We start from the raw sequence: 26,799 nt of genomic DNA on the forward strand, positions 1-26,799 counted from the left end.
GGTCTATTCTGGTCAAATGAGGAAAAGCCTAATTAGTACTCCATATGCTCAGTTTCATTTCTAAATTGAAAAACCGGCTTCATGCCACTGCTACAGCCACTGTTGTCATCTCCTGCTGCTGTGGATGGCACTGAAGCAGACAGTTTCCTCAGTCTCTTGCACTCAAGAATGCACATCCCTGAAACATGCTCTGCTTCCTGAGAAATTTTTGGCAGGCACAAAAGCCATCCTGTTCCGGTTTGCTTGAGAAAATATAGTTCTGGAAATAAGCAACAGTAACAAAACAAGGATTTACCCTCTAGAAAGATGCTTATTCTTTTTGCCAACGTATTATTTTCATTGTCTAATTTGACTGGAAGGGAGGGAACTGATTAGATGCTTAGAATGGTACTGGCCAAATATGGAGGAAGGATGTGTCAATTTCGATTTTCTCGGCTTGTTATTTTCCCCATCTTAAATTCACTTCTCCACATTTTGCAGCAATTCATGATTTTTTAAAATCCTCATGAAATTCACCACAATTTTAGGGTGAATTTCTCCCAACGGGCACATTTGTATATGCAGTTTTAACAAATGGGCACATTTCTGCAAGCAATTTCCATTAATATAAGGCATTCTGTGTGGTATTTTCACCGGTATATTCATTTTTATGCACCCTTCGTCTCATATATGCACTTTCGTAAAGATTGTGTCAGGGAACTGCCATCAGAGGAAAGGGAGGTGGAAGGGCTCACAGAGGCTGGCAGGGAGTCAGCAGCGAAAGCAGGGACCAGCAGGGGGAGAGAGGGGTCTCTGGAGGAGGGTCTCATGAATGCGGAGAGAGACGCAGCAGCGAAAGCAGGAACTAGCAGGGAAGAGGGAGGGATCAGGGACACGTCCAGCGAGAACAGCGGGGAGGTGTCAGAAGCTCCCATAGGGAGACCCATGCTTCGCAGGAAGCTGCCACGTCGTGAGTCCAGAAGACGCGTTTCCGTTAAGGAGCTTCTTTGCTGGAAGCGCTTCCGCAGACAGCCACTGTCGGAATCTACGAGTGACTAGGGCAGACATGTTTGAGGAGCTCTGTCACACACAGAGGTTTGTGGAGTTGCACAAACTCTGAGGGACCACGATTTTACGCACAAGCAGCTAATCATCCCATCACAGCATTCCGACAGTCTTTGTAAGCTGTTTGTGCAGGAGGAGGCATCATGAGCGACCCAGCCGGAGCCGGAGAGGCAGGAGTTGGAGCGGGTCCAAGCTTGGAAGATAGGTACCGAGCGTTGGAAATCCAATTGGCGCTGCAGACGGCTAGGCTTGAGGAGAGAAGGGCTCAGGATGCAGACAAGAAGGGGAGAGCCACCCAGTTCAACAGAAAGGTACCAGGATTGGTGCAGAAATTTGGGGGGGACCCCAAGGACTATCATGCCTTTAGAACAGAGATGCAATATGCCCTCAATGTGCAGTTTGATGAATTCCCTGACGAGGAATCGCGAGTTGCTTTCGTGATTGGGCATCTTGAGAGGGGGGCGAGAGACTGGGTTAGGCCCCTGATGGCAACGCACAATGACGTCCTAAAGGACACCATGAAGTTCTTTCGTGCAATGGATCTCATGTTTTCCAGCGATATTGAGGAGGGAATGGTGCGCAGACAGCTCATGGCTTGCAAGCAGGGAAGCCGATCTGTCCGTGAGTACTGGACTGAGTTCACTATGCTGGTTCACAGATTGGGTTGGGACTTATCGGCGGCACCCATTCAAATGCTATTTGAGGAAGGCCTGGCTTCGGCTGTGAAAGACGAATTGTCCCGGGGTCCTAGGGCGGATTCCATGGATCAGCTGACTAAATCTGCGCTGACTATAGGAGCGCGCCAGGAGGCGAGAGCTTTGGAGAGGCGGGAAGGGAAAGGGGAACGCTGGAAGGAGTTCCGCATTCCTGAGATTCCAGAGACAACTTTCCCGCCGGCAGAGCCGATGGAAATAGGAACAGCGCGCGCGCGCGCGCAGTTTCAAAGCCCAGTGAGGGGGCTAAGAAGGAGGGAAAGGGCGCCCGGAAATGCTATCTCTGCCAACAGCCAGGCCACTTTGCCAGAGTCTGCCCCCAGAGGAAGGAATGGCAAGGGATGGTGGGAGCTGTTGAGGGAAGAGAGCAGGGAGAAACGGAGCAGGTAAAAGCCAACGCCTGGTTGCCACAGTCGGGGCACAGCAGCCAGGCCAAAGAGCAGTGAAAGTGCCCGTGCCAGAAGCTCCTCAACCTGCTCTAGTGATTGAAGTGTCGCTAGAGCTGCAAAATGGACACCCCCTAAAAATAAAGGCGCTGTTGGACTCAGGCAGCTCCTGCAATTTTATGAGCAAGGAGTTTGCTGCTGAACACCAGATACAGACGATCCCTTTAAGCAACCCCCTGCAGGTGACCACGATCGATGGCAGGGAGTTGTTGGGAGGAGGAGTCAGCTTGCAGACCGTCCCAATGATAATGAGGGTGGCAAGGCACACAGAACTGATAGCGTTTAATGTGGCCACCTTGGGAGGTGCTCCCATTATTTTGGGAATGAGCTGGCTAGCGCTACATGATCCGCTGGTGGGCTGGCATCAGAGAGTGGTTTCCTTTGGTTCAGCACATTGCTTAGAACACTGCAAAGGGGAAAAGGGTTCAGCAGGGGCCCAAGCCACCCTAGCAGGGACTGAAGTAATGGAGAAGGTGAAGGTACCACCACAATATGCAGATCTCAGCGACGTGTTCAGCGAGAAGGAAGCCGACCAACTACCCCCGCATAGGCCCTTTGACTGTCAGATCAATTTACTCCCTGGAGCACAGCTTCCTGTAGGCAAGTTGTATGCCATGTCAGACAGAGAAATGCAGGAGCTGCGAGAGTTCATTGACAAGAACCTGAAGAGAGGCTTCATCAGAGAGTCCAAAGCAGCGGGGGGTAGCCCAGTGTTTTTTGTGGATAAAAAGAACACGGACAAGCCGAGACTTGTGTGTGATTTCAGGGGGTTAAATGCAGTGACAGAACCAGTGGCTTTCCCTATGCCCAGGATTGATGACATTTTGACCAGGGTGCGGAAGGGAAAGATTTTTACAAAGCTGGATCTAAGGGGGGCGTACAACCTGATACGTATAAGGAAAGGGGATGAATGGAAAACCACCATGTTCACCCCTTTGGGGGCATTTGAATATCTCGTTATGCCATTTGGATTACAGGCAGGCTCCGCGTGCTTTCAATCGTTTATGAACCACGTACTGGGGCCTTTGCTCTACAAGAATTGCGTGGCCTTCCTAGATGATGTGTTGGTGTATTCGGAGAATGAGGAGCAGCATGTGAGAGACGTCAGAGAAGTGTTGAGCAGGCTGCAAGCCAACAGGCTGTGGGTGAAACTGGAGAAGTGTCAGTTTCATACCAAGGAGGTGGAATTCCTGGGGTACCGCCTGTCAGACAAGGGATTGGCCATGGATCCCGGCAAGGTCCAGGCAGTGCTGGAATGGAAAACACCCAAAACCAAGAAGGATGTGCAGAGGTTCCTAGGGTTTGGAAACTTTTATCGTAAGTTCATCCGAAACTTTGCACACCTGACGGCGCCCATTACGGACTGTCTCAGCAGTAAGAAGAAATTTGTTTGGACTGCGGAGGCGGAGCGAGCGTTTGAGGAACTGAAAAGGGCCTTCGCCTCTGAAGGACAACTTCTGCATGTGGATTTACAAAAAAAGCTGAGGGTCGAAACAGACGCATCTGACAGAGCCATAGGGGCGGTGCTTCTTCTTCTGCAGCCAGGGAAGGAGGAGTCAGAGTGGCGACCGTGTGCCTTCTTTTCGCGAAAGCTGAACAAATCCGAGAGGAACTACACGGTGTACGACCGGGAACTTCTTGCTATTCATGAGGCTTTCCGGAGATGGAGGCACCTGCTAATTGGTGCACAACATAAGGTGCAAGTGTGCACGGACCATAAGAACCTAGAGTATTGGAGAACTGCGCGAGTGCTCAACCAACGGCAGTTGAGATGGGCCCAGGAGTTTTCCAAATTTAACTTTGAGATTTGTTACGTGCCAGGCCCAGAGAACGTTAGGGCGGACGCTCTCTCACGCAAACCTGAATATTTGGAGGGGGAGGGAGCACCCGAAGAAACCCATGTCATTCCAGAGGACCGCTGGGTGTGTGGGGCGGCATTGGTGGGGCAAAGGGAACTGGTAGAGGGAACGGTGCATGATGAATACGCCCAGGACAAACTCAGGGGTCTCAGGAGGGAGGGAGACAAACCCGGGGGTTTTGAGGAGAGAAACGGGGCGTTGTATTACAAGGGAGCGTTATATATACCTGAAGGTGAATTGAGGGAGAAGGTACTCAAGCAACTGCACGATAGCCCCACAGCAGGGCATTTTGGGCAACACAAAACCATGTGGCTGGTTACCAGGGAATTTTGGTGGCCCAAGGTCAGGGAAGATGTGCGGGAGTATGTGAGAGGGTGTGACCAATGCCAACGAGCCAAGGGGGAGAGGCGGGCACCGGCAGGGTTATTAGAACCACTACCCACACCTGAAAGACCATGGGAAACAGTGGCAATAGATTTCATGACTGATCTGCCAAGGTCCAGAGGGAAAACAGCCATCATGGTTGTGGTAGACCTGTTAACCAAAATGGCCCACTTTATAGCCTGCTCACATGCGGTCACGGCAGAAGAAACCGCTAAATTGTTTGTAGAAAATGTGTTTAGGTTGCATGGTGCCCCCTTGAGGGTGGTTTCAGACCGAGGGAAACAATTTACTTCCAGGTTCTGGAGGAAGATCATGAGCTTACTGCATGTAGAGGTTAACTTCTCAACTGCCCGGCATCCTGAAACCAACGGGCAGGCGGAAAGAGCTAATGGCGTCCTCCAGCAATATTTGAGGTGTTATGTGAATGACAGAGAGAATGATTGGGTGGAGAAGCTGGCGTTGGCAGAATTTGCCTACAACAATGCAGAGAACGTGTCCACGGGGATGAGCCCCTTTTTGGCTAATTACGGGTGCCATCCCCGAGCCTTCCCAGGGGGGGAAGGGGAGAACTGGAGCGTTCCAGCTGCAGAACAGTTCGTAGAAGAAATGGAAGCGATCCATCGCCAGCTCCAACTTAACTTAAACAGGGCTAAGGAGGAATATAAGAGGCAGGCAGACAAAAACAGAAGAGAAGGGGAAAGCATTAGGGTGGGGGACCAGGTGTGGCTGTCAACCCAAGGGTTACCATTCAAAGGGGGTTGTAAGAAGTTAAGACCCAAAAGGCTGGGCCCATTTGAAGTCACGCAGCAGGTCAACCCAGTGGCTTTCAGACTCCGGTTACCGAACCACATGAAGCTGCACCCAGTTTTCCACAGGTCGTTGCTGTCACCGTATAAAGGGGACAGAGAAGGGCGGGTCAATAGGGGACCAGCAATGGAGGAGAAGGAACACAGCTACCATGTAGCGGAGATTCTCGATTCCAGGTGGAAGGGAGATCAAGTAGAGTATTTGGTAATGTGGGAAGGGGAGCCGGAGTCGGAAAACACCTGGGTTATGGCAGAGGATGTAGATGACGAGGTTTTAATAGAAACTTTTCATCAGAGGTTCCCACGTAAACCTCAGCCAGTGGCGAGGTTCCGGAGGGAATACTTTGCCACCACCGACGAAGAAGAAGAGTTGGAGGGGTTCCCTGATTCCGAGGAGGAGGAGGATTCAGCGAGCCGGAACGAAGACCGATGGAGGGAAATGTTCGAGACGTCTGAAGATGAAGAGGATTCTTTTCAGGGTTTTATCTCCTCACCGCCCAGAGGAGAGAGAACGGGCGGGGGGGAAGGGGGCCCTGGAGGGGAGGTGGATGTCAGGGAACTGCCATCAGAGGAAAGGGAGGTGGAAGGGCTCACAGAGGCTGGCAGGGAGTCAGCAGCGAAAGCAGGGACCAGCAGGGGGAGAGAGGGGTCTCTGGAGGAGGGTCTCATGAATGCGGAGAGAGACGCAGCAGCGAAAGCAGGAACTAGCAGGGAAGAGGGAGGGATCAGGGACACGTCCAGCGAGAACAGCGGGGAGGTGTCAGAAGCTCCCATAGGGAGACCCATGCTTCGCAGGAAGCTGCCACGTCGTGAGTCCAGAAGACGCGTTTCCGTTAAGGAGCTTCTTTGCTGGAAGCGCTTCCGCAGACAGCCACTGTCGGAATCTACGAGTGACTAGGGCAGACATGTTTGAGGAGCTCTGTCACACACAGAGGTTTGTGGAGTTGCACAAACTCTGAGGGACCACGATTTTACGCACAAGCAGCTAATCATCCCATCACAGATTGCTTAGCTGATGAACTGCATCACAGAATTTCACAAAGTGTGAATTTTGAAGGATAGCTGTGCTTCAGTTTGCATATTGTTTTGGAAAGTCCTCATTTGATAGAGCCAGCTTTCAATGATACCTAGACTGAATTTCTTTCCCCTCCTTGACAGTAACTGATTTTAATGAGACTGAAGAATCCATAGATTTTGATGGATTGCACTCTTTAATCCACTAATGAGTAACCTGTGAAGTCCAGGTGTTTCTGGGCTCCAACTTACCATTAGCCCCTGTCAACAGGGCTGATTGTCAGGGATGGTGGGAGTTGTAGTCTAGCAAAATTTGGAGAGCCATAGGCTCCCCATTCCTGCCTCAATCCTGCCAGAATCCATGCTGTGCCTATACTTTGTTGATGTTGTCTTTCATAAATATGTCACAGGTAAAATGTGTTAAGCATAATTATGCTTTCAGGGTTTTTAATGAGGAAGAAACAAAAAGCTGAAAAGTAAGGACCGTTATATGCCTTTAAAAAGATAAAACGTCTGTTACAAGCTTTATTTTGATTGCGTACAAGGCCAAAACTGCATGAATGATTTTAACTGACACGGAAAAGCAGTCATCTCATTCCCGTCCTTGTTCTTTGGATGATAAAAAGAATGCCTTATTGCGCCTCATGATCATCTTGGCAACCTACATGAACATAACAATAGCAAGCTGAAGTGCCATTTTTTTCTTCTCCTGCGTGCAACACGAAACATAACACTTATTCACAAAATGACAATTAGCATTCAGGAGATTGTCATTTTTAGTAAGTAGAGATTTCATTTACACGAGTAAACAAGACATATATAGCACAGCCTGCATTTCGGAGATGTGGTTCAGGATTCTCTCCAAAAACAGAAAATCTTGGAATTTTTTTGGTGGAGCTTTTAGAAAAAGTCACTAATATCAGAGCGAAATGATACCCAAAAGAGAAAATACCAATCTGATGGAGTCAATTTAATCATAGACTGTGTACACACAACATTTTATTCTAAAATCAATGGTAACTGAGCACTTGTTTTGTGTACACAGTCGTCGCACAATCCAGATCTCTTGCATGTTTTTTTGCTCGTAAAAAGTGCTTATTGAGAAACTGGTTTCACTCTAAATATAAAAGCTCACTGCACATTGATTCTTCACTATCCTGAAGTGTATCCATTTGAAAACAGATACAGGATTGGGACACTACCGTGACTTGGTTTGAGCCCTGTGGGATGACTGTATGTATATTAAATAGCAAACATTGTCTAATCTCCCTGCAAAAAAATCAGGATGAATGCTCAATAAACTGGGCATTTGGAATTCTCATCGCTTTATTAATGTGTATCCACTGAAGAGCATTATACCTGAAGAAAGATGAGGTGGTAGATTTTTGTTTAGGACAACACATTCAAAAGTGCCATGGCTCAAGGGTTTTGTTGTTGTTTAGTCGTTTAGTCGTGTCCGACTCTTCGTGACCCCATGGACCAGAGCACGCCAGGCACTTCTGTCTTCCACTACCTCCCGCAGTCTGCTCAAACTCATGCTGGTAGCCTCGAGAACACTATCCAACCATCTCGTCCTCTGTCGTCCCCTTCTCCTTGTGCCCTCCATCTTTCCCAACATCAGGGTCTTTTCCAGGGAGTCTTCTCTTCTCATGAGGTGGCCAAAGTATTGGAGCCTCAGCTTCACGATCAGTCCTTCCAGTGAGCACTCAGGGCTGATTTCTTTGAGAATGGATAGGTTTGATCTTCTTGCAGTCCATGGGACTCTCAAGAGTCTCCTCCAGCACCATAATTCAAAAGCATAAATTCTTCGGCAATCAGCCTTCTTTATGGTCCAGCTCTCACTTCTATACTGGGAAAACCATAGCTTTTACTATACGGACCTTGGTTCAAGGTTACCAACCTGAATAAAATATTGTGGAGGCCTAAGTAAGCCTCGCCCCACATAAATTGATCACATGACACAGCGCACCCACACCATTTAAATGTGAATACCCACCAACTTTGTGGGGGCACGTCCCCCCCAATATTTTATTGTGGGGGCTGAAGCCCCCACAGCCCCTAGGAGGTGGCTCTGATACCATGGTTTGATGGCACAGTCATTTGATGGCCAGTGTTCATGGGTGAACCAGGATTGCATGTTCTATGAATGTGAATGTTCAGAATGGTATTCTAGATCTTCGTTAATACGTGGAAAACTAACTGCTTGCTTTATAATGGCAAGCTGCTATGTCTCAAAACAGACACCATAACAACCTGTCTGACCCCAGCTCGTTTTCACCACTGAGAGCAAATGAAAGTAACATACAAAGTGTTTAGGGAAGCTTTTAATGTTTGATGCATTACTGTATTTTAATATTGTGTTGGAAGCTGCCCAGAGTAGCTGGGAAAACCCTGCCAGATGGGCAGGGTATAAATAAATTATTATTATTATTATTATTATTATTATTATTATTATTATTATTATTATATTTGCTTCAACTCGTACACAGTTGTTTTCAGGGGACTATATATGTGGCGCCCATGCATTTTTCGAAGCAGGAGAGGTATAAACCCTGTAGCTGTTCAGATGATAATATCACACTTGGGAGAAAATGGAAAACATTTTGTACTTTGACCCTGAAAGACTTTGATAATACTTCACCCACTTTGAACTAGAAATTTTTTTTTTTGGCCCAGACACTAATCCTTTCCATTGTCCCTTGCTTCTCTGACTTCAAATAATTGTTTAGGTTCTTTGTTTTCTCATTCACAACTGACATTAACATTTGCATCAGTATTATTGCTTTACTTGCTTTGCTAATTTAGCTTATCTAATTAGAAAGCTTCTATTTTGGGAGCTTGAATTTTCTTTCATTACTCTTTAGCTAAAAATCCAGAGCTTCCAATCTGGACAACCTAACATTCATATGGATGCCATCAATTACTTTGGATGGCAGCATAATCCACTAGAGCAGGGGTTGCTAACTTGGTCAGTGGCTAGAGAAAATGGGACATACCATTCCAGAACATCTGGAGGGCTACAGGTTAGTCATCCCTGCACTAAAAGGATTCTATGGTCCAATCCAGCAATCACCAACATGCAGACCTTGAGGTCTTCTGTGGTGTTCACAAAGCTTCTGTGGTGGTGGGATAGTATCAAAGACAGGAGTCTCTGCTCCAATGTGGGTCATTTCTGTTGTGCATTTTTATTTAGTTTAGCTTTTTGAATCGTTAAAACTAGAAGTAGTTTGCATGCAAGTCCACGCAGCATGAGGCTTCTGAATGCAACTGAGTGCTTGATGTGGGGGAGATCTGAAGCGGCAATTTACCATATTTTTCCATGTATAAGACTAGGTTTTTCCCCTAAAAAGTAATGTCCAAAATTTGGGGGCATCTTATACACGGATAGCTCTTCCCCCATTTTCTTAAATCAGAGTTTCCCAAAATAGGGTGCGTCTTATACATAGGGGTGCCTTATAGATGGAAAAATACGGCAAGTAGTTTGACTTCTGCTCCAAACTGAAAGGTATCAGGGATTTCTGAGATCTGCACTTAAAAAATACATAACCACTGTTTAAAAACAGCTGCATTGGCTACCACTGCCAGTTTGTTTCACGGCCCAATTCAAGGTGTTCACACTAGTAATTAAAGCTCTAAATGACTTCAACCCCAGATATCTGAAAGACTACCTCCATCCTTAAAGACCACCTTGGGTCTTAAGATTGGCAGAGGGAGTCCTCTTGGTAGTTCTATGGTGCTCAGAATTTCAGAAAGTAGCAGCTTGGAAGAGGGCATTCTTTGTGGCAGCCCCTAAGCTGTGGACCCCTTCGATATAGTGTTGGCATTGGGCTATTTCATTATGTAGTTTGTTTTTCAATGACAAAGACACACCTTTTTACGCTTTGGCACCTGCTTTTTTTTGGGGGGGGACCTACCCTATTTCTGTGACTGGAATTCGTTTGAACTGTTTTAAAAACTGAATTCTATCTTGCTGTAACCTGCCTTGGGAACCTATGGTGAATGGTTGGCAAAAGAAAATGTAATAAGCAACAACAGTAATGGAGTACTGGGAAGAGGCCCTGGGTTTTTATCTACTTCTTTCTATATTGTGCTGAACATCTGAGTGAGGTTATATGTAATATAACAAACAGTCCAAGAAAGAAAGAAAAAGTTAGTTCTGGGAAACTAACTTTTTGACAATCACTAAGAACTTTTACATTTTCTTTCCTTGCATGCACTCGGTGTTTAATTTGGATTTAATAGGGTAGCAAGTACTTGTTAAATACAAATCTGATTACTAAGTACATATTTATTGGTGCTTAGCAAAGATCATAATAATGTGTCATCTTGTTATACAGTTTGTAAGCCTCAATAAAGAGAATGTGACACTTTGTTTAAGTTAGGGGTAAAATATTTTTACAACCATAATTTCATGATCATAAATGAAATTGCAATTAAATATTGTAATTCCGTTCTAATTTACATTTTGTTTACAGGATTAGAAGTCTACTTAATGCAGATTCTGATTTACCTTGCCTATAGATTTCTGCATTAGAAAAAACGCTGCTTTGTTAATGTCCATCTCTAAGAGTGCATGAGCCTGTTTGCTTAAAACTCTCACTGTGTTCAAGCACCCACATACACTAGCCTCTCTCATGCACAAACCTTATAAATTAACTGGCTTGCATTATTCTACAAGGAAAAAGAGGACTGGATAATTACAAACTTTGATAAGCTTCTCAGACGCTCAAGAACAGCGGTTATGAAATTGGTATACAGTCACAAAATATGTGCACTGGTCACAGTATCCCAACAGTCACAACACTATAATATCGCACACAGCTCAAGGGGTGGGGTGGGGTGGGGTGGAGACTTTATTAGAAGATCCTGGTGACCACATTTAAATTTAGATTTTTGTTTTTTTTATTAAAGATTTTCTTGTTTTACAGAAATATGTGTAATGTCTCTCGTATTTTTTCCATGTAACATTTTTACAAATCCATTTCATTTGTTGAGACATTGGGGGGGAGGGGGGAGGGGGGAGGGGGAGGGGGGAGAGGGGGACGGGGTGGAGGGGGGAAGATGGGGGGGGTCGGGTGGCGATGTTTCTATTATGCTTAATGTATGTAGGGTTTGGTGTCAGTGTTGCTTGTGCTGTTCACTTGTGTTCCTTTGGTGGTGAGAGAGGTTGGGGTTGGCCTAGGGTGTGGTTGTTGGTTTGTAATTGGCTGTGGTGATCTTTGTTTTCGTGTGTGAGTGGGGTGGGTGGGTGTTTTGGATCAGGTTAGCCATATTGATTTATATGCTGTTGGTGGATTATTGTCATTGTCCTGTTGGGCTGTGTATGTGATAAAAGGGAGCCATCTTCTTCTGTTTGTCCCCGTGTCAGTTTCAGTTTATTGCTTAATTTTTCTAGTAGGGCTGTTTCCCATACTATTTGGTACCATTGGTCCATGCATACTCCTGATGGTGACCACATTTAAGAAACCATGCTGAAATGCTCAGAATGTGACCACCGTCTGTGAAATGACACCTTTCGCTTTGGACAGCTTAAAATGTTGTAAGCATTTCGAAGCTGAAATGAATGGCAACGATAGTGTTCATTCCTGTCCACCAGTACTCAAGAAAAGGCCCTCAAATGAGTGATGATTCTAAAGCACACATAGTTCAAATTCTTATAGATATATTATGAGTATGCTATCTTGATCAGCAGCTGCACATCTGTATGGGATAGCTCTCACTCCCTGCCATATAACTGAACAATGAAGGCCACCACTGACTTGCAATTTGAATCAAGGTCACCCACGTCCGCAGTCACCACTTTGTCCACTGGACAGCACTGGCTTTCACAACTTTGAGGTGTATTCTTCCAGTTATATGGCTATGTGACTGGTTTTCGAGTGGCAGAAGGAGTGATGCCCCATTTAGGATGAACCAGGCAAAGAAGCCACCAGCAGCAGCTCAGGCTGTGAAAACACAGCACAAGATATGGGGAAAAAATATGTATGAAATCAGAGCTAAAGAGGATTTGTGCAGTCCATGGTAGTGGTAGAGCAGACAGCATGTAGCTCAAAGTTCAGTAGGACCATAGTCAATGAGAGGCAGAGGCAATTCATTCCAGTTTAGTCCCCATCTTTTCTGATGAGTTCTACAAAGGCAAAACTGAGACTAAGTAAGAGGATGTATGGAAGAAGGCAGGCAGGCGGGGGCAATTCAGCTTGGCGGTGCTGTTTCCCATTCATTCTAATGGACCAGAAGAGACATGTGAAATGGACACTGAGAAATGTTTGTCTGAAAACCCCTACACATGTGCCACCTGATAAAGAACCTTCACTTTTGGTGAAATGCAGCAATCGCTTAGATGAGTCCAACTCACACCTCCTGAAATATTGCTATACAGTGGTACCTTGGTTTGCAGATGTCTTGGTTCGCATACATTTTGGATTACAAACACGTCAAACCCAGAAGTGTGTGTCCCAGTTTGCAACCTTTCTTTTTTGGATTACAACCCATTGTTTTTTATTACGAACAATTTATTTTTGGAGGCCCCATTGGCAAAAGCGCGCCTTGGTTACAACCTGTTTTGGTTTACAAACGGACCTCTGGAACGGATTATAGTTGTAAACCAAGATACCACTGTATTTAACATTAAAATTGCTATAACTACCCTTTGATTTCTTGCAGAAGTATTTGCCTGAACAGGACCCACCAAAATATGCTTCAGTTTCAGGGGATTGTGTGTGTGTGTGTGTGTGTGTGTGTGTGTGTGTGTGTGTGTGTGAAAGAGAGAGAGACAGACAGACACTCAGACAGACAGACAGACCTACTGGAAACAAAGGTAAAACATGGGTGGGCGCTGTAGTCTAAACCTCTGAGCCTCTTGGGTTTGCTGATAAGAAGGTTGGCGGTTCGAATCCCCGTGATAGAGTGAGCTCCCATTGCTCTGTCCCAGCTGCTGCCAACCTAGCAGTTCGAAAGCACGCCAGTGCAAGTAGATAAATAGGTACCTCTGCAGCTGGAAGGTAAACGGCGTTTCCGTGTGCTGCTCTGGTTCACCCGAAGCAGCTTAGTCATGCTGGCCACATGACCCGGAAAGCTGTCTGCGGACAAACACTGGCTCCCTCGGCCTGAAAGCGAGATGAGTTCTGCAACCCCATAGTCGCCTTTGACTGGACTTAACCGTCCAGGGGTCCTTTACCTTTTACCTTACTGGAAACGTTTTGTTAATTTCAGTGAACTTCCTTTGTTTCCCCTTGAAATTCTAGAACTGTTTCTCCTAAATAGGGTCCACCAATTTCACCTCAAATTTCACTTTAGGAGAAAGCTGGTGGCAAGTCTGTTTGAAAAGAACAAATAAAATTCTTTCTTTGAAGCATGCAGGGGAACACTGGCGAGTGAAAACTGCAAGTAGTTCCAGGCAAGTTCAATTATATAATCCTAGTTTAGGCACTATTGAACATCCCTGTATTCTGAACCCTGTAAATTATTACAGAACAGCAGACATTTTTCTCTCTCTTTGAAGCAGTAAACATCCATTACATGCCGACGACAGTATACAAATATGCCACTGATCCCTGGGTCCTTGATAGGATGCCAGCCTCTCAGTATCACTATTTGCATAAACAGCTGGAGTTTTCCTGGACCTCTTTCTGTCATATAGCTGGATGCCTTCCTGACTGTTTGTACTTCATCATATCTCAAATGAGCCTGTGTGTTTATGATCTCTCTGACAACTTCATATATGCAGGAACGGATAAAGTCCCCAGTCACGTTTAATTTAAGCAGGTTTGGAAATAAATTAAGTGGAATGGTGAATCGGAACCACCAGGGCAGACTTTGCATTTTCCGGGAAAGACCTACATGGGTAGAAAATTGAAATTTGATGAAACTTTGTGGCAGATGACTAGCACCTGATGTTGAAAGCAGGTGGAATGATGATGGGGGAAGAAAGGAAGAGGGGGATTTTTAAAATTCTTGGTGTCTGGACAGGAGCTCAGGGGAGTTTGGGAATGGGTGAAAAACAAGCATCAAGATTACCTCTCACAGTTGTTCCTGCCACATTGCCATGTTGCTCTGCCACACCCTATCTTGCCTCCCTCAGTTCCACTGAACGGGGGTGGGGGGCAAGTATGGGACGAATCACAAACATACATCCCCTCAGCAGTCTTCTATGAAACATGTGAAATAGTGGTTTGGGCTGAGCTCAACAAACTCACACGCTTAAATTCCCATGCTTAGGGAATTTAAGAGAGCCAGTGTGGTGTAGTGGTTAAGAGCGGTAGTCTCGTAATCTGGTGAACCGGGTTCGCGTCTCCGCTCCTCCACATGCAGCTGCTGGGTGACCTTGGGCTAGTCACACTTCTCTGAAGTCTCTCAGCCTCACTCACCTCACAGAGTGTTTGTTGTGGGGGAGGAAGGGAAAAGAGAATGTTAGCCGCTTTGAGACTCCTTCGGGTAGTGATAAAGCCGGATATCAAATCCAAACTCTTCTTCTTCTACACAGCATGCACACTAAGGGAAGAGGATGCACTCTACATGGGGCTACCTTTGAAGGCGACCCGGAAACTACAACTAATCCAGAATGCAGCAGCCAGACTGGTGACTGGGAGCAGCCACCGAGACCATATAACACCAGTCCTGAAAGACCTACATTGGCTCCCAGTACGTTTCCGATCACAATTCAAAGTGTTTGTTCTGAATTAAATGGCTTTGGCCCCATATACCAGAAGGAGCGTCTCCACCCCCATTGTTTAGCCTGGACGCTGAGGTCCAACTTCGAGGGCCTTCTGGCAGTTACCTCATTGCAAGGAGTGAGGTTACAGGGAAGCAGGCAGAGGGCCTTCTTGGTAGTGGTGCCTGTCCTGTGGAATGCCCTCCCATCAGATGTCAAGGAAATAAACAACCATCTGACTTTTAGAAGCTTCTGAAGGCAGCACACTTTAGGGAAGTTTTTAATGTTTGATTTTTGTGTGCTTTTAATTCTGTTGGGAGCCGCCCAGAGTGGCTAGGGAAACCCAGCCAGATGGGCGGGTTATAAATAATAAATAAATTGTTGTTGTTGTTATACTTTTTCTTTGCTTTATATCAAGAATGGGAAACTTGTGATCCACCAGGTGTTGCTGAACCCAACTAGGAATCTTGGAGAATTTAGTTTCAGCACTCTCCTTGCTGAACCTCAAGTGCATGACAAAGCAACTCTTAAAAAAATTATAATAATAATTTATTTACAACATAGTCCACAGCAACTCATACATACAAACAAACCCACCACTATTGACAATTTAATTATCAAAATTAAACTCCTGTTCCCTTACATGAAGAAAACAAACAACAAAATAGAAGACTTCCTTCATCCTGTAAATGGCCTCCTTATTTACTTCTTGTATATAATTTTTCCTAGTTAGGACTTTTAAAAACCGCAAAGTCTCCTGTAGAAATTAATCAAAACAAATCCAGGTATATATTTGCGTGTTGAGGTCCACCAAAACCCCCCCTTCCCAATAACTCACACCTCACACATAATTTTTGTTTTAGGTTTTTGGCATAATTTTGGCCACAACTTTATTTGAATACAAATTGAGAGTGGTTGCTTAGGCATTGGTTATGACTATCTGTCACCCCCCGCCATGGGGGACAGCACTGACTCCCTAGTCAGTCCCGGAGGAACAAGGGACAGAGTCAGCTGGAGCTGCGTAACAGGCCCTCAGCTACTCCGCGCTTGCTCCTTGAAGCTTACGCGGCCCGCACCCTACTCCAAGGGTTTGGACGAAGGGGATGGTAAGCTTCAGAATTCCTTTAACGGAATACCCGTCTGCAGCAGCATTGGAGGGGCAGGCACAGCCAATCCATACCCCTCCACCAACCAATTTTAAACCAATGCCTAACCGCCAATCGAGCCCTTACGCTCGCCGCCAACCACTCACAAATTAAGCCACACCCTCAACCTGGACGCCAGAGCATCCAACCACGCATCATTCCCCACTGGCGAGAGATGAACCCCATCATCCCTATAAAATTCAGTCGCCTTGAATGAGATAAGAGGGTGAGGGATAACGAACCCGCCCAGGTTCACCACCAGCTTACTCGCTGCGGAATTAATCCGCTTCCTTGCGCGTTCGGTGGCAGCAGGGCAAGGGCTACCACGCCAAATGCGGCGTTGAAGAAACTGTGACCAAATTAACTTGGAAGTCGGCACCAGTGCCGCCAGCTCCCCCAGGTCCAGTAAAATGGCCGCACGCAGCCCGAAGCAGGAAGAAGAAACCAAATCGTTCTCCCCGAGCTGCACCACGATCGCCGAAGGAGGGCCGAACTGGAGGACACGCCTTCGCATGAGAGGTAAAAATTCACTCCACAGCATCCCCCTTCTGGAGATCCAGGACACATGTACGTGCTGCGGGAATCCCAGGCCTTCACCCAGTCCGGACTGGCGAGCTCTGTCCGCAGCCCAGTGCACAATACTGTGCCCTACTACCCAGATGTGGATAGCAGCCTGACCTAGGGTTAAAACACACACATGTAAGTACAACAACAAATCATTTCCGCACATAGCCCTTGAATGCGTCCAATCTCCATCGGCCCAGGTCCTTAATCCTTTTTACCGACAAACCCCAGTGGGCAGCGGTTGTGGCAGCTCCAATCCTAAAGGAGTGAGGGGCAAACTCCTGAGCCGGGAGGCCGCAAGCCGCAACCGCTTTTCGCAACACACTGGCAAACTGGTGTCTCGCCAGCGGGCGGCCATTTTCGTGAACGAAAAGGGGGCCTTCGCCGCCGGAACGCAAGGCTAGGTACTTGGTAAGGTCTTTCACTGGGCAAGGGCCACTTCCACCAGTTGCAGGGAGCGTAATAAAGGCGCCCCTGCCTAATTGGTCTGTCTTTGAATTCCTGACATTAACTTGCAGGTCACGAGCAGACACACTAACGTCCTGTAACAGCAAACCCCTTGAGCCTCCGTCCTGCTTAGGCTCCAGCACCACCTCACCGACTCTTAGGGCCCCAAAGAAGGCTAATGAAAAGGCTGCTGAAAATAGCCGAGCCTCGAATTTGGACCAACAGATGCTCCGCAATTTGGAGCGCATTTTTGCCAGCAATTCAAATGTAATGGGGCGTCTGGGAATGGGCCTGGAAGGAGCGAGACGCCCCCAACCCTCCAAGGCCCTACGGACCACAAACTTCTGACATGGGTCCTTGTTAAAATAAGCCTTATTAAAAAAGGAAATTGCTGCTGAGTGCAGACGAAGGGTCCTAGCCGCCCGACGCATCTGGAACAAATGCGCCAGATACCGGAGCACCTGAGAGGTGGAATGGGAGGTGGTAACTTCCCCAGTAGATTGCCCATTAAATAATAAGAAGTCAGCCCAGGCCTTCTCATAGGACCTCAAGGTAGAGGGTGCGACAGATGCAGCTACTCCCTGTAAAACTAAGTTCTGCCAAGGTTCCAGAGATGATCCAGGAAAATTTCCGGACGGTCTCGAGCCACTGGCACCAGGGACCTGAATCGCTGCATCTGAAAACGGGACAGAGCATCAGCAATTTCGTTAGAAATTCCTGGGACAAAACGAGCAGAAAACACAATATTAAAACGCAAGCAATGCAGCACGAAGGCCCGTAGGAGGGCCGACACCCTAGGGGAGCGTGAAGACTGCTTGGCCAGTACATTCACCAGCGCCTGGTTATCAGTCCAGAAACAAACACGATGATCCCTGAAATGCTCGACCCACAAGTTCACTGCCACTACAATGGGGAAAAACTCGAGAAACGTTAGGTCCCTAGTAATAGCCTGCCCCTGCCAAGCGGGCGGCCAGCGCTCAGCACACCACCTGCCGTCCCAATACAAGCCAAACCCCAAAGACCCGGCAGCGTCAGAATGTACCTGGAAGTCGTTGTGCAGGTTCAAAGTGTCCTGCCACAAGGACACCCCGTTGAAGTCCTCCAGAAACTCCAACCAAATATCAAGGTCAGCCCGTACCTGACTAGGAAGGCGTATCTTGTGATGCGGGGCTCGTAGCCCCGAGGTAAGTTTGGCCAATCGGGAGCAAAATGGTCGTCCGGGGGAGACCACCCTACATGCAAAATTTAGATGGCCCAGCAACGACTGAAGCTGTCGCAAGGTAACCTTTTTTAAGGGCAGAAGATCCTTAATAACCTTTTTCAAGTTGGTTATCGTTTCAGATGGTAAGCTAGAAGTTTGGGCCACGGTATCTAACAAGATACCCAAATAAGTCAACTGTGTAGAAGGACCCTCAGTCTTTCCAGCCGCTAAAGGGACGCCCAGATCTTCCGTCAAGGAAGCAAAGGCCTGCAATAATGCCACGCAGTCCCCAGTATTACCTGCCGAGGCGACCAAAAAATCATCAAGATAATGCGTGACTCCGCCCAGTCCGGTCTTCTCACGCAAGGCCCACTCTAAAAATGAACTGAAACACTCAAAAGCCGCACAGGCCACCGAGCAGCCCATGGGCATAGCCTTATCAAAATAGAATCCCCCTTCGAACTGAAATCCCAGCAACCAAAAATCGTCGGGATGAATTGGAAGTAGCCGAAAAGCCGATTCGATGTCGCATTTTGCCAGTAAAGCGCCCGTCCCAAATTTCCGAATCATCTTGATCGCATGATCAAGAGAGGCATATTTCACAGAACAGAGCTCCGGGGGAATCACGTCATTTACTGACGTGCCTGTAGGATGAGAGAGGTTATGAATTAGGCGGAATTCCCCCGGAGCTTTTTTGGGAACTATACCCAAAGGTGAAACGTGGAAATTGGGAAAAGGAGGGGCGGCAAAAGGACCGGCCATGCGACGTAACGCCAATTCTTTTTCGATTTTCCTGCGTGCTACTTCTGGCATGTCCCTGATCGATTTCTGATTTGCTGGGTTCCTGGCTACTGGGGTGGAAACTATCGGGATTCTGAAACCTGCGGAAAAGCCCTCGCGCAAATAGGACGCCGATTTGGTGTCGGGGTAGGATTCTAACAATGATAAAAGCGGTTGTAACCTTACTGGGGTGTAAGCTAATGAGGATAAGACGCTACTTTCCTGCTCCGGCAGCAGGGGCCTGGGCTGCTGTTTTTGGAGGCTGCTGAGAGCCCCCCCCTTTTCGAAAGGGCCGGCGACCCCCTGCGCACGAGGATGCTGGATGGTTCCCAGAGCACTTGTCGCACGCATGCGCGAATTTGCAAGGCTGCCTCGAGCAAGCACCCTTATTAAAATCCCAGCAGAACATCTTGCGGCCCAACCTAGCCGGGGCGGGCCTGAACTTCTGCGGGTCGGGCAGCTTCTTGTCAATACGGGGGGCCACATAAGTGGTCCAGACATCCAAATCTTTCCGATCCCAGCGGGCTGTGGGGATCTTGGCTGCTCTACGTCTGAAGTCCTGATCGTAGGCCAGCGCAGCAGTCTCCCCAGCCATCGTAAAGGCCGAACGGACAATGGACAGGTAAACCCACAGATGCAGGGATCTCCTGGGATAAGCTGCGGACACAACTCCAGCAAAAACCTGGAAGCTATCTAACCACCTTTCAAAAGTCCTATCCGCTCTTGACAAGACCGACCGCTTCTTTGATACCTGCAGACCCTTGTCTAAGGGCTCCTGACCTTCGAGCGGGGGGGGGGGGCAGGCAGAAAATATCAACATAGCGGCCATCCAGGATCCTGGACCGCAGTTTGGCAGACAGGTGGGCCCCCGGGATAATATCCCTGGCCGAATTGGTGGAGACTTTTACATCAGGCACCAATGCCCCATCGAGGCAATCCTGAACTGCCCCATACTTGGCCCTATGGGAGTTGGCCCTCCGCTCCCACACCCATTTTGGGAGCCCCGAGGTGTCCCCAAACCCCCAGTAGAGCTTAAGCGACGCTTCCTCGTCGCTACTGGAACTCTGTGAGGTGGTACCTGAAGAAGAAGACGAGGTGCCTCTACGTCTCTTCCTGGCACGCCTCTTGGAGCTTCTCTTGCGGCGACGGATCCCGCCAGAAGATGACCTTGGAGGTAGGGGAAGGCTATCCTCCACTGAAGATTCCGATAAATCAGCCTGCTGCACCGCACCTGGGATTGACTGACAAGAAATTGACTGTGAGTGGCCAGACGCCTGAAGCCCTGCTGCCGAAGACCGCGGAGGAGAACCCCCGATGCGGTCCCGTGCTGACCTCCTCCTGTTGGCCCCCACCCTGGTACGGCCACGACCCCTCGCCGCAGTAACCTGCGACGCAGGTAAGGCCGGGGTGCGTGCTGTTTGACTATCACGCAACAACCCCCCGGCTAACGATGTTCCTCCCTCATCTTCGCTAGATGACGCCGCCGGAGACGAGGCGCCGAAGGAAGGACTCAATATTGCAGAGGATGGCGACGGGGTAGAGGAGCGGCGGAGCAGACCATCCAACTCGGACTCCACCCTTGTCAAGGCCACTGGGTCACCCGCCAGGCTGTTGACCATCGACCGGATGCGTTGTAGAGAGTGGGCAGGTTGCGGAGAGCGCAGAGCCTGCGATGGGCCTTTTATGGGCCGCTTTGCAGTAGTAGCAGGACCAGCCTTCCTTGCTGCCTTCTTTGGCGCCATTCCTGCTAAAGCTTAAACAGAAAATCAAATCACAGGAAGGGGTTAAATTCCGGACCAGATAATTATATTAAATGAAGTTAAAGAAGAAAAGAATATATATATAAATATATATATATGCAGGTTTTGGTGTCTTCGGGTGTCTTCCCGTGTAAGAGTCGGGGTGTCTGTGCGACGTTTCGACGAGGTCTCACTCGTCATCTTCAGGCTGGTGCTTTCGGCTTCTTGTTACTGGAACAGAGCAGAGTCTGGTGTTTGAGTTCTTATAAATACTGTTGAGGGGTGTGGTGTATAGCCTCCAACGTTCTGCCCAGAACGTTGGAGGCTATACACCACACCCCTCAACAGTATTTATAAGAACTCAAACACCAGACTCTGCTCTGTTCCAGTAACAAGAAGCCGAAAGCACCAGCCTGAAGATGACGAGTGAGACCTCGTCGAAACGTCGCACAGACACCCCGACTCTTACACGGGAAGACACCCGAAGACACCAAAACCTGCATTCCTATACCCGTGAAAATCTACGAAAGCATATATATATATATATCTATATATAAAAAGTAATAATAATAAAATCAACAATGGTTAAAATAACAACTAAACGATAAAATTAAGGAGAATCAGCCGGTACGGGAATAGCCCCAACACCGCCGGCGCAACCGTAGGCTAATGCAACCAAAATTAGACACAGGGATTAAAAGAACTCTTAAACAGCAGGTAAAACAGCACCCTGCAATACCAAAACGGCCACTAGAGGCCACTGCAGAGTTGAATTCACGATTTACAGGCAGGCCCTGCAATTACACCGTCCGGCCACCAGATGCCACTGTTGAGCTAGCAAGCTCAAAGGAACAAGAAGTTCGGAAAAAAGATGGCGTTCGCGCCAATTTTAAGGCCGAAATGGAGGGCCTCCTGCCCACCGGGGAACCCGAGGCAGGCAACCAGGGCCCAGACCTCTCTGGCCCCCCTAAAGGCCTCCACCACCCCCCTCCGCGCCCCCAAACCGCTTAGCTGTATGGGGGGGGCGCACCGGCTCCCCAGCCGAAGCGGAAGCCCGGGGAAGGCAGCAGAGGCCGCACAGGCCCGATCTAGGCCGCAGCAGGCCACCGGACCCCGCGCCGCCGAAAGGACGCGGCGCGGAGCCGCAGGCCCAGCCGGGCCCAAAGGTAAGGCGGGGGCGGCGGGGCGGATACCAGCCGCAGCTGGGCCGAACCCGGCCGCGGAGCGCGGGCCCCCCGGAGCCGCCGCCAGACGCGGCAGCAGCCGGAGCGGGCCCCGGGAAGCGGCAGCCCGCGGATCGGGGCCGCAACCAGCCGGCGCCCGCGGCCCAAGGCCGGAAAGGCGGCCTAGGCCCACAGGCCCCGACCAGGCCGCAGCAGGCCACGGGCGACCCCGCGCCGCCGAAGGCGGCAGCGACGCGGCGCGGTAGGCCCGGAGAGGCCCGCGGGCGGGAAGCGGAGCAACAAGGGGCGATCAGAAGCCCCAGCCGGCCGAATCCAGCCCGGAACCGGGGCCCTCCTAGCCCCGCCGCCGGCGCAGGCCGCAGATCAGGGCCGGGAGCCCTGCCCGAGGGGAAAAAAAGGCCAGAAATGACCGGGCCCTATCTGAGCCGGACCCGGCGGGGAGACTCAGGGCCAATCACCCCCCGTTCAGACCAACGGCCCGGCCGAGAGCGGGCCGTAGGCCACCTGGGACCGGGAGGTCCTGCACCCCCCCAACCGGCGTCCCAAGCCACAAGGAAAAGGTAGGAGAGTATAATGAAGAGGAAGAATAAATCAATTACCCTGGGGTAGCTAAAGGATAAATCAAAGGGGGGGAAGGAAAGAGAAAAGAGGGAAAAAATTGGTTTATACGACCAAAGTCTCTTGCTGATTCGCTCCGGTGCTAGAAGACTTCCTTCATCCTGTAAATGGCCTCCTTATTTACTTCTTGTATATAATTTTTCCTAGTTAGGACTTTTAAAAACCGCAAAGTCTCCTGTAGAAATTAATCAAAACAAATCCAGGTATATATTTGCGTGTTGAGGTCCACCAAAACCCCCCCTTCCCAATAACTCACACCTCACACATAATTTTTGTTTTAGGTTTTTGGCATAATTTTGGCCACAACTTTATTTGAATACAAATTGAGAGTGGTTGCTTAGGCATTGGTTATGACTATCTGTCACCCCCCGCCATGGGGGACAGCACTGACTCCCTAGTCAGTCCCGGAGGAACAAGGGACAGAGTCAGCTGGAGCTGCGTAACAGGCCCTCAGCTACTCCGCGCTTGCTCCTTGAAGCTTACGCGGCCCGCACCCTACTCCAAGGGTTTGGACGAAGGGGATGGTAAGCTTCAGAATTCCTTTAACGGAATACCCGTCTGCAGCAGCATTGGAGGGGCAGGCACAGCCAATCCATACCCCTCCACCAACCAATTTTAAACCAATGCCTAACCGCTAACCTTACAAGTTGTGACGATTTGCTAAGCAGTAGGCAAAACCCAATAGGCATGCACTAATCAGCCAATTGGAAAAATTCCTACTGGGCCCCCGCACCAAGGCGAACGACCCCATGACAGGCAGAGCAAGGTCAAGGCGCAAGCCCAAGCAAGGGAGGGCGGGCGGGAGATCCGGTGTCCACAGCAAAAGAGAAAGAGAAAGCTGTGGACCCTGCTTATAAAGCCATTGATCCCACCCCTAAATTGGCAACATCCAAATTGCCCCAGTAACAACATCCTCCAATCTGCTCCCAGGCCTCTAGCCATCTATGGCCTGGTCACTAACATGGGGTTTTGTTCGGCCCCAACCGCAACACGTGCTCTCTTTTGATGTGAACACGCTTTGTCCAGGTATATATTTTGGGGCACTGTTTGGTAAAGTATTCTCTGCATTTTCCCTATTCTTTTTGAAATTCTTGACTGGGTTGTCCCCCAATTGCCTCTGTTAAACTGGCCAGTTCAGTATAATATAATAATTTATCCTGGCATCCCTTTTTTGTTAATTTCTGGCAATTAAGGTCCTCACCGCGCCTGTGGCATAAAGGAATGTTTTCCGATCTTCCTTTGCTATACCTGTGTCTGTTATTCCCAATAGGAAAGCTTCTGTATTTTTCACAAACTTATAATTAAACATTTTTTTAAAGTGCATCATATACTATATCCCAGAAGCTTTTGATATTTTCACAGGTCCACCAGATATGTATAAGCAACTCTTATTCCAGTAGGCATTTTTAGGTAATGTCCAGGCTTCTGTTTGGTTTTATGACTACTTTTTATTATTTTATTCTCCGTAGCCTTATGAGATACCTTCAGGAGTAGAAAAGAATAAGGAGTACAGTGGTACCTCTGGTTACATACTTCATTCGTTCCAGAGGTCTGTTCTTAACCTGAAACTGTTCTTAACCTGAAGCACCACTTTAGCTAAAGGGGTCTCCTGCTGCTGCCGTGCCGCTGGAGCACGATTTCTGTTCTCATCCTGAAGCAAAGTTCTTAACCTGAAGCACTACTTCTGGGTTAGCAGAGTCTGTAACCTGAAGCGTATGTAACCTGAGGTACCACTGTAAACCCTACACAAATTTAGAGTGGAGTCCCTAAGACAGCTGGATGACACCTTGCATGCCTCCTTCAAGCAGCTCCTGTATGCAAAAGGGGCTGTGTAGCAAATACAGCTCTGTCCTTCAACCATGCTGTCTAAGGTGGTTGCCTCATTCTGCCTAATGGTAAAGGTAAATGGACCCCTGACCATTAGGTCCAGTTGTGGCTGACTCTGGGGTTGCGGTGCTCATCTCGCTTTATTGGCTGAGGGTGCTGGCATACAGTTCTGGGTCATGTGGCCAGCATGACTAAGCCGCTTCTGGAGAACCAGAGCAGCACACGAAAATGCCGGTTACCTTCCCACCAGAGCGGTACCTATTTATCTACTTGCACTGGCATGCTTTCGAACTGCTATGTTGGCAGGAGCAGGGACTGAGCAACGGGAGCTCACCCCATTGCTGGGATTCAAACTGCCGACCTTCTGACTGGCAAATCCTAGGTTCTGTGGTTTAACCCACAGCACCACCCGTGTCCCTCTGCCTAATGGTAGAGCTGGCCTTAGTGATGCTACATATTAATCTGGGGCAGAACAGCAAATCAGGCCAGTTCCTATCATAATTTGCAATTCCTGAAGCATCCCAACCTAGGAGTGTTTCAGAGGCAGCATAGACACCCCCCTGCCCCACCACACCCCCACATTGCTTGGCCCTACTTTTCACAGTAGCCCACTCTATTGCAGATTAAGTCTGATGACTTCTGGCAGCATGCTTATAGCTTGAGGGCAACATTTTCTCTTCTCTTTTGTCATTCCTGACCAGCACAACCTTTTGGGGGGTTAGCTTTCCTGTTCTGTGGCTCGCTGCTTGCGTTTGCCATGAGTTTGATTTCCATGTTGTTTTTGCTCCATGCATTGTGCGATGTTTTGTGTCTCCCTAAGGCAGTGAAGCTCCAGCAGATTTGTCTAATTTGTTTTGTTGAGCATGTCCCCCACACTCCCCACGCTCACCCACGCCTTCCTTTTGGATATGCTTACACAATCATCAAAAGCAGCAGTTTAAATTCTAGGGTTGTTGTTTTTTATGTTGGCTTTGTAACTTTGGGCTATGGTAAGTGCTTCTTGCTGGCTGGACGTCAGATGATGCTGGCATTACTGTTTTGTTGAATTATTGCTATACTCAACCTTACACAATCCAGCAGGAATTATTGGTGGAGTCACTCTGTTTTCCTTATGCCAGGCATGGAGAAAACCTGTTTGAGAGTGAATAGTTTGGAACTGCTGAGGAAGGAATGTGGTTGGCAAAGAGCCTTAAAGACCCTTCGGTTAGTGTGCATTCAGTCTTGGGGAATATTGTATTCATTTTCCTTATTATAATGCTAATACAGCGGAACCTCGGCTGTCAAACATAATCTGTTCCGGATGTCCGTTCAACTTCCGAAACGTTCGACAACCAAGGTGCAATTGCCGATCGGAAAATTCCTTTAGCGAAACGGAGAAACGCGCCTCAGAAGCTGTTCGACTTCTGAGGCACATTCAAAAATGGGTTATCAGCACTTGGGTTCCAAATTGTTCAGCTTCTGAAGTGTTCAACAACCGAGGTTCCCCTGTAATCCTCTCCAATTTTGTTTCCACATGGCAGTACCTGAAACTGTGGCTTTTTGACTCATATACCAGCATATGTTACCTTAAATTTCAATCACCTCAGTGGACATGATGACACAACAATGAATATAATTGGGCAACGATGCTACTCCCTCAGCCTTTCTGCACATGATACCCCCTTAAAACATTTGCCTCTTCCAAAGTCTCTCAAGAAATTTGGGATAAGTAACATCTAGGGATGCCCCTTGTACATTGATTTTGTAGATCTGACAAAGACTTTTGACCTTGTCAGCCCCAAAGAACTCTTTACACTATTCAACAAGATAGTTAATTTTGTTAACTGTTTCTTAACTGTTTTAATTGTTATGCTTTTAAATTGTTTGTCTGTTGTATTTTTAACTGAGGATGTTTTAACGTCGCAATGGATTTATTATTGTGCATTTTAATTATGCATTGATTTTATAGTTGTAAACCACTTAGAAGTCATTTTGGCATATAAACTTTATATAAAAGAATACTTCAAAGCCATGAAGGCATATTGAATACCAGTTGCTCAGTAACAACTGTATCCTGCTTCTAGAGTTTCTGCCAGAGAAACTGGGTTGGCTACCATAGAAAACAGGCTACTGGATTAGTCTGCCTTTAGTCTGACTCAGTAGAGCTCTTTTTATTACTTATATTATTCTCTCCCCAAGCCTTAAAATTCAGCCAAATACAACAGAACAGCCCGGAAGGTAAAAGAAATTCTGTGCACTTCTGAAGGTTATTAATCAAGATGTCCTCTAGCTCAACAACACCATACTGGACATCCTTTCTCTCAAAATCCTGCCAATCTCGTCTGACTCCTTTAATTATCCAGAGATCCAGGCTTGCACAATTTACTGTTATTTTTGTG

General features: G+C 48.0%; 1 protein-coding gene and 1 long non-coding RNA gene across 4 annotated transcripts in view; one reads left to right on the top strand and one right to left on the bottom strand.

The window, feature by feature from the left end:
* Positions 1–26,338, top strand: part of LOC309540945 — a 57,167-nt gene extending 30,829 nt beyond the window's left edge. For all 3 annotated transcript variants that reach the window (XR_014223556.1, XR_014223557.1, XR_014223558.1), the window contains exon 5: positions 25,942–26,338. This is a non-coding gene — a long non-coding RNA (uncharacterized lncRNA). The remainder of the gene's footprint in view (positions 1–25,941) is intronic.
* Positions 16,022–20,824, bottom strand: LOC309541095 (uncharacterized protein). The gene is made up of 2 exons (XM_082238495.1): positions 20,132–20,824; positions 16,022–16,739 (listed from the first exon to the last, which is right to left on the bottom strand). The coding sequence occupies exons 1-2, from the start codon at positions 20,793–20,795 to the stop codon at positions 16,165–16,167; spliced, it is 1,239 nt and encodes a 412-aa protein (XP_082094621.1). The 5' UTR covers positions 20,796–20,824; the 3' UTR covers positions 16,022–16,164.
* Positions 26,339–26,799: the final 461 nt, after the last annotated feature.

The sequence above is a fragment of the Podarcis vaucheri genome, assembly GCF_965113315.1.
Source record: "Podarcis vaucheri genome assembly, chromosome: 9".
NCBI classification, from domain to species: domain Eukaryota; kingdom Metazoa; phylum Chordata; class Lepidosauria; order Squamata; family Lacertidae; genus Podarcis; species Podarcis vaucheri.

Coding starts and splice junctions, on each gene's coding strand:
- LOC309541095 (XM_082238495.1), bottom strand. CDS start 20,795: ATGGCGCCAAAGAAGGCAGCAAGGAAGGCTGGTCCTGCTACTACTGCA. Junction 16,740..20,131: donor CACCTCGTCTTCTTCTTCAG/GTACCACCTCAC, acceptor TTTTAACCCTAG/GTCAGGCTGCTATCCACATC.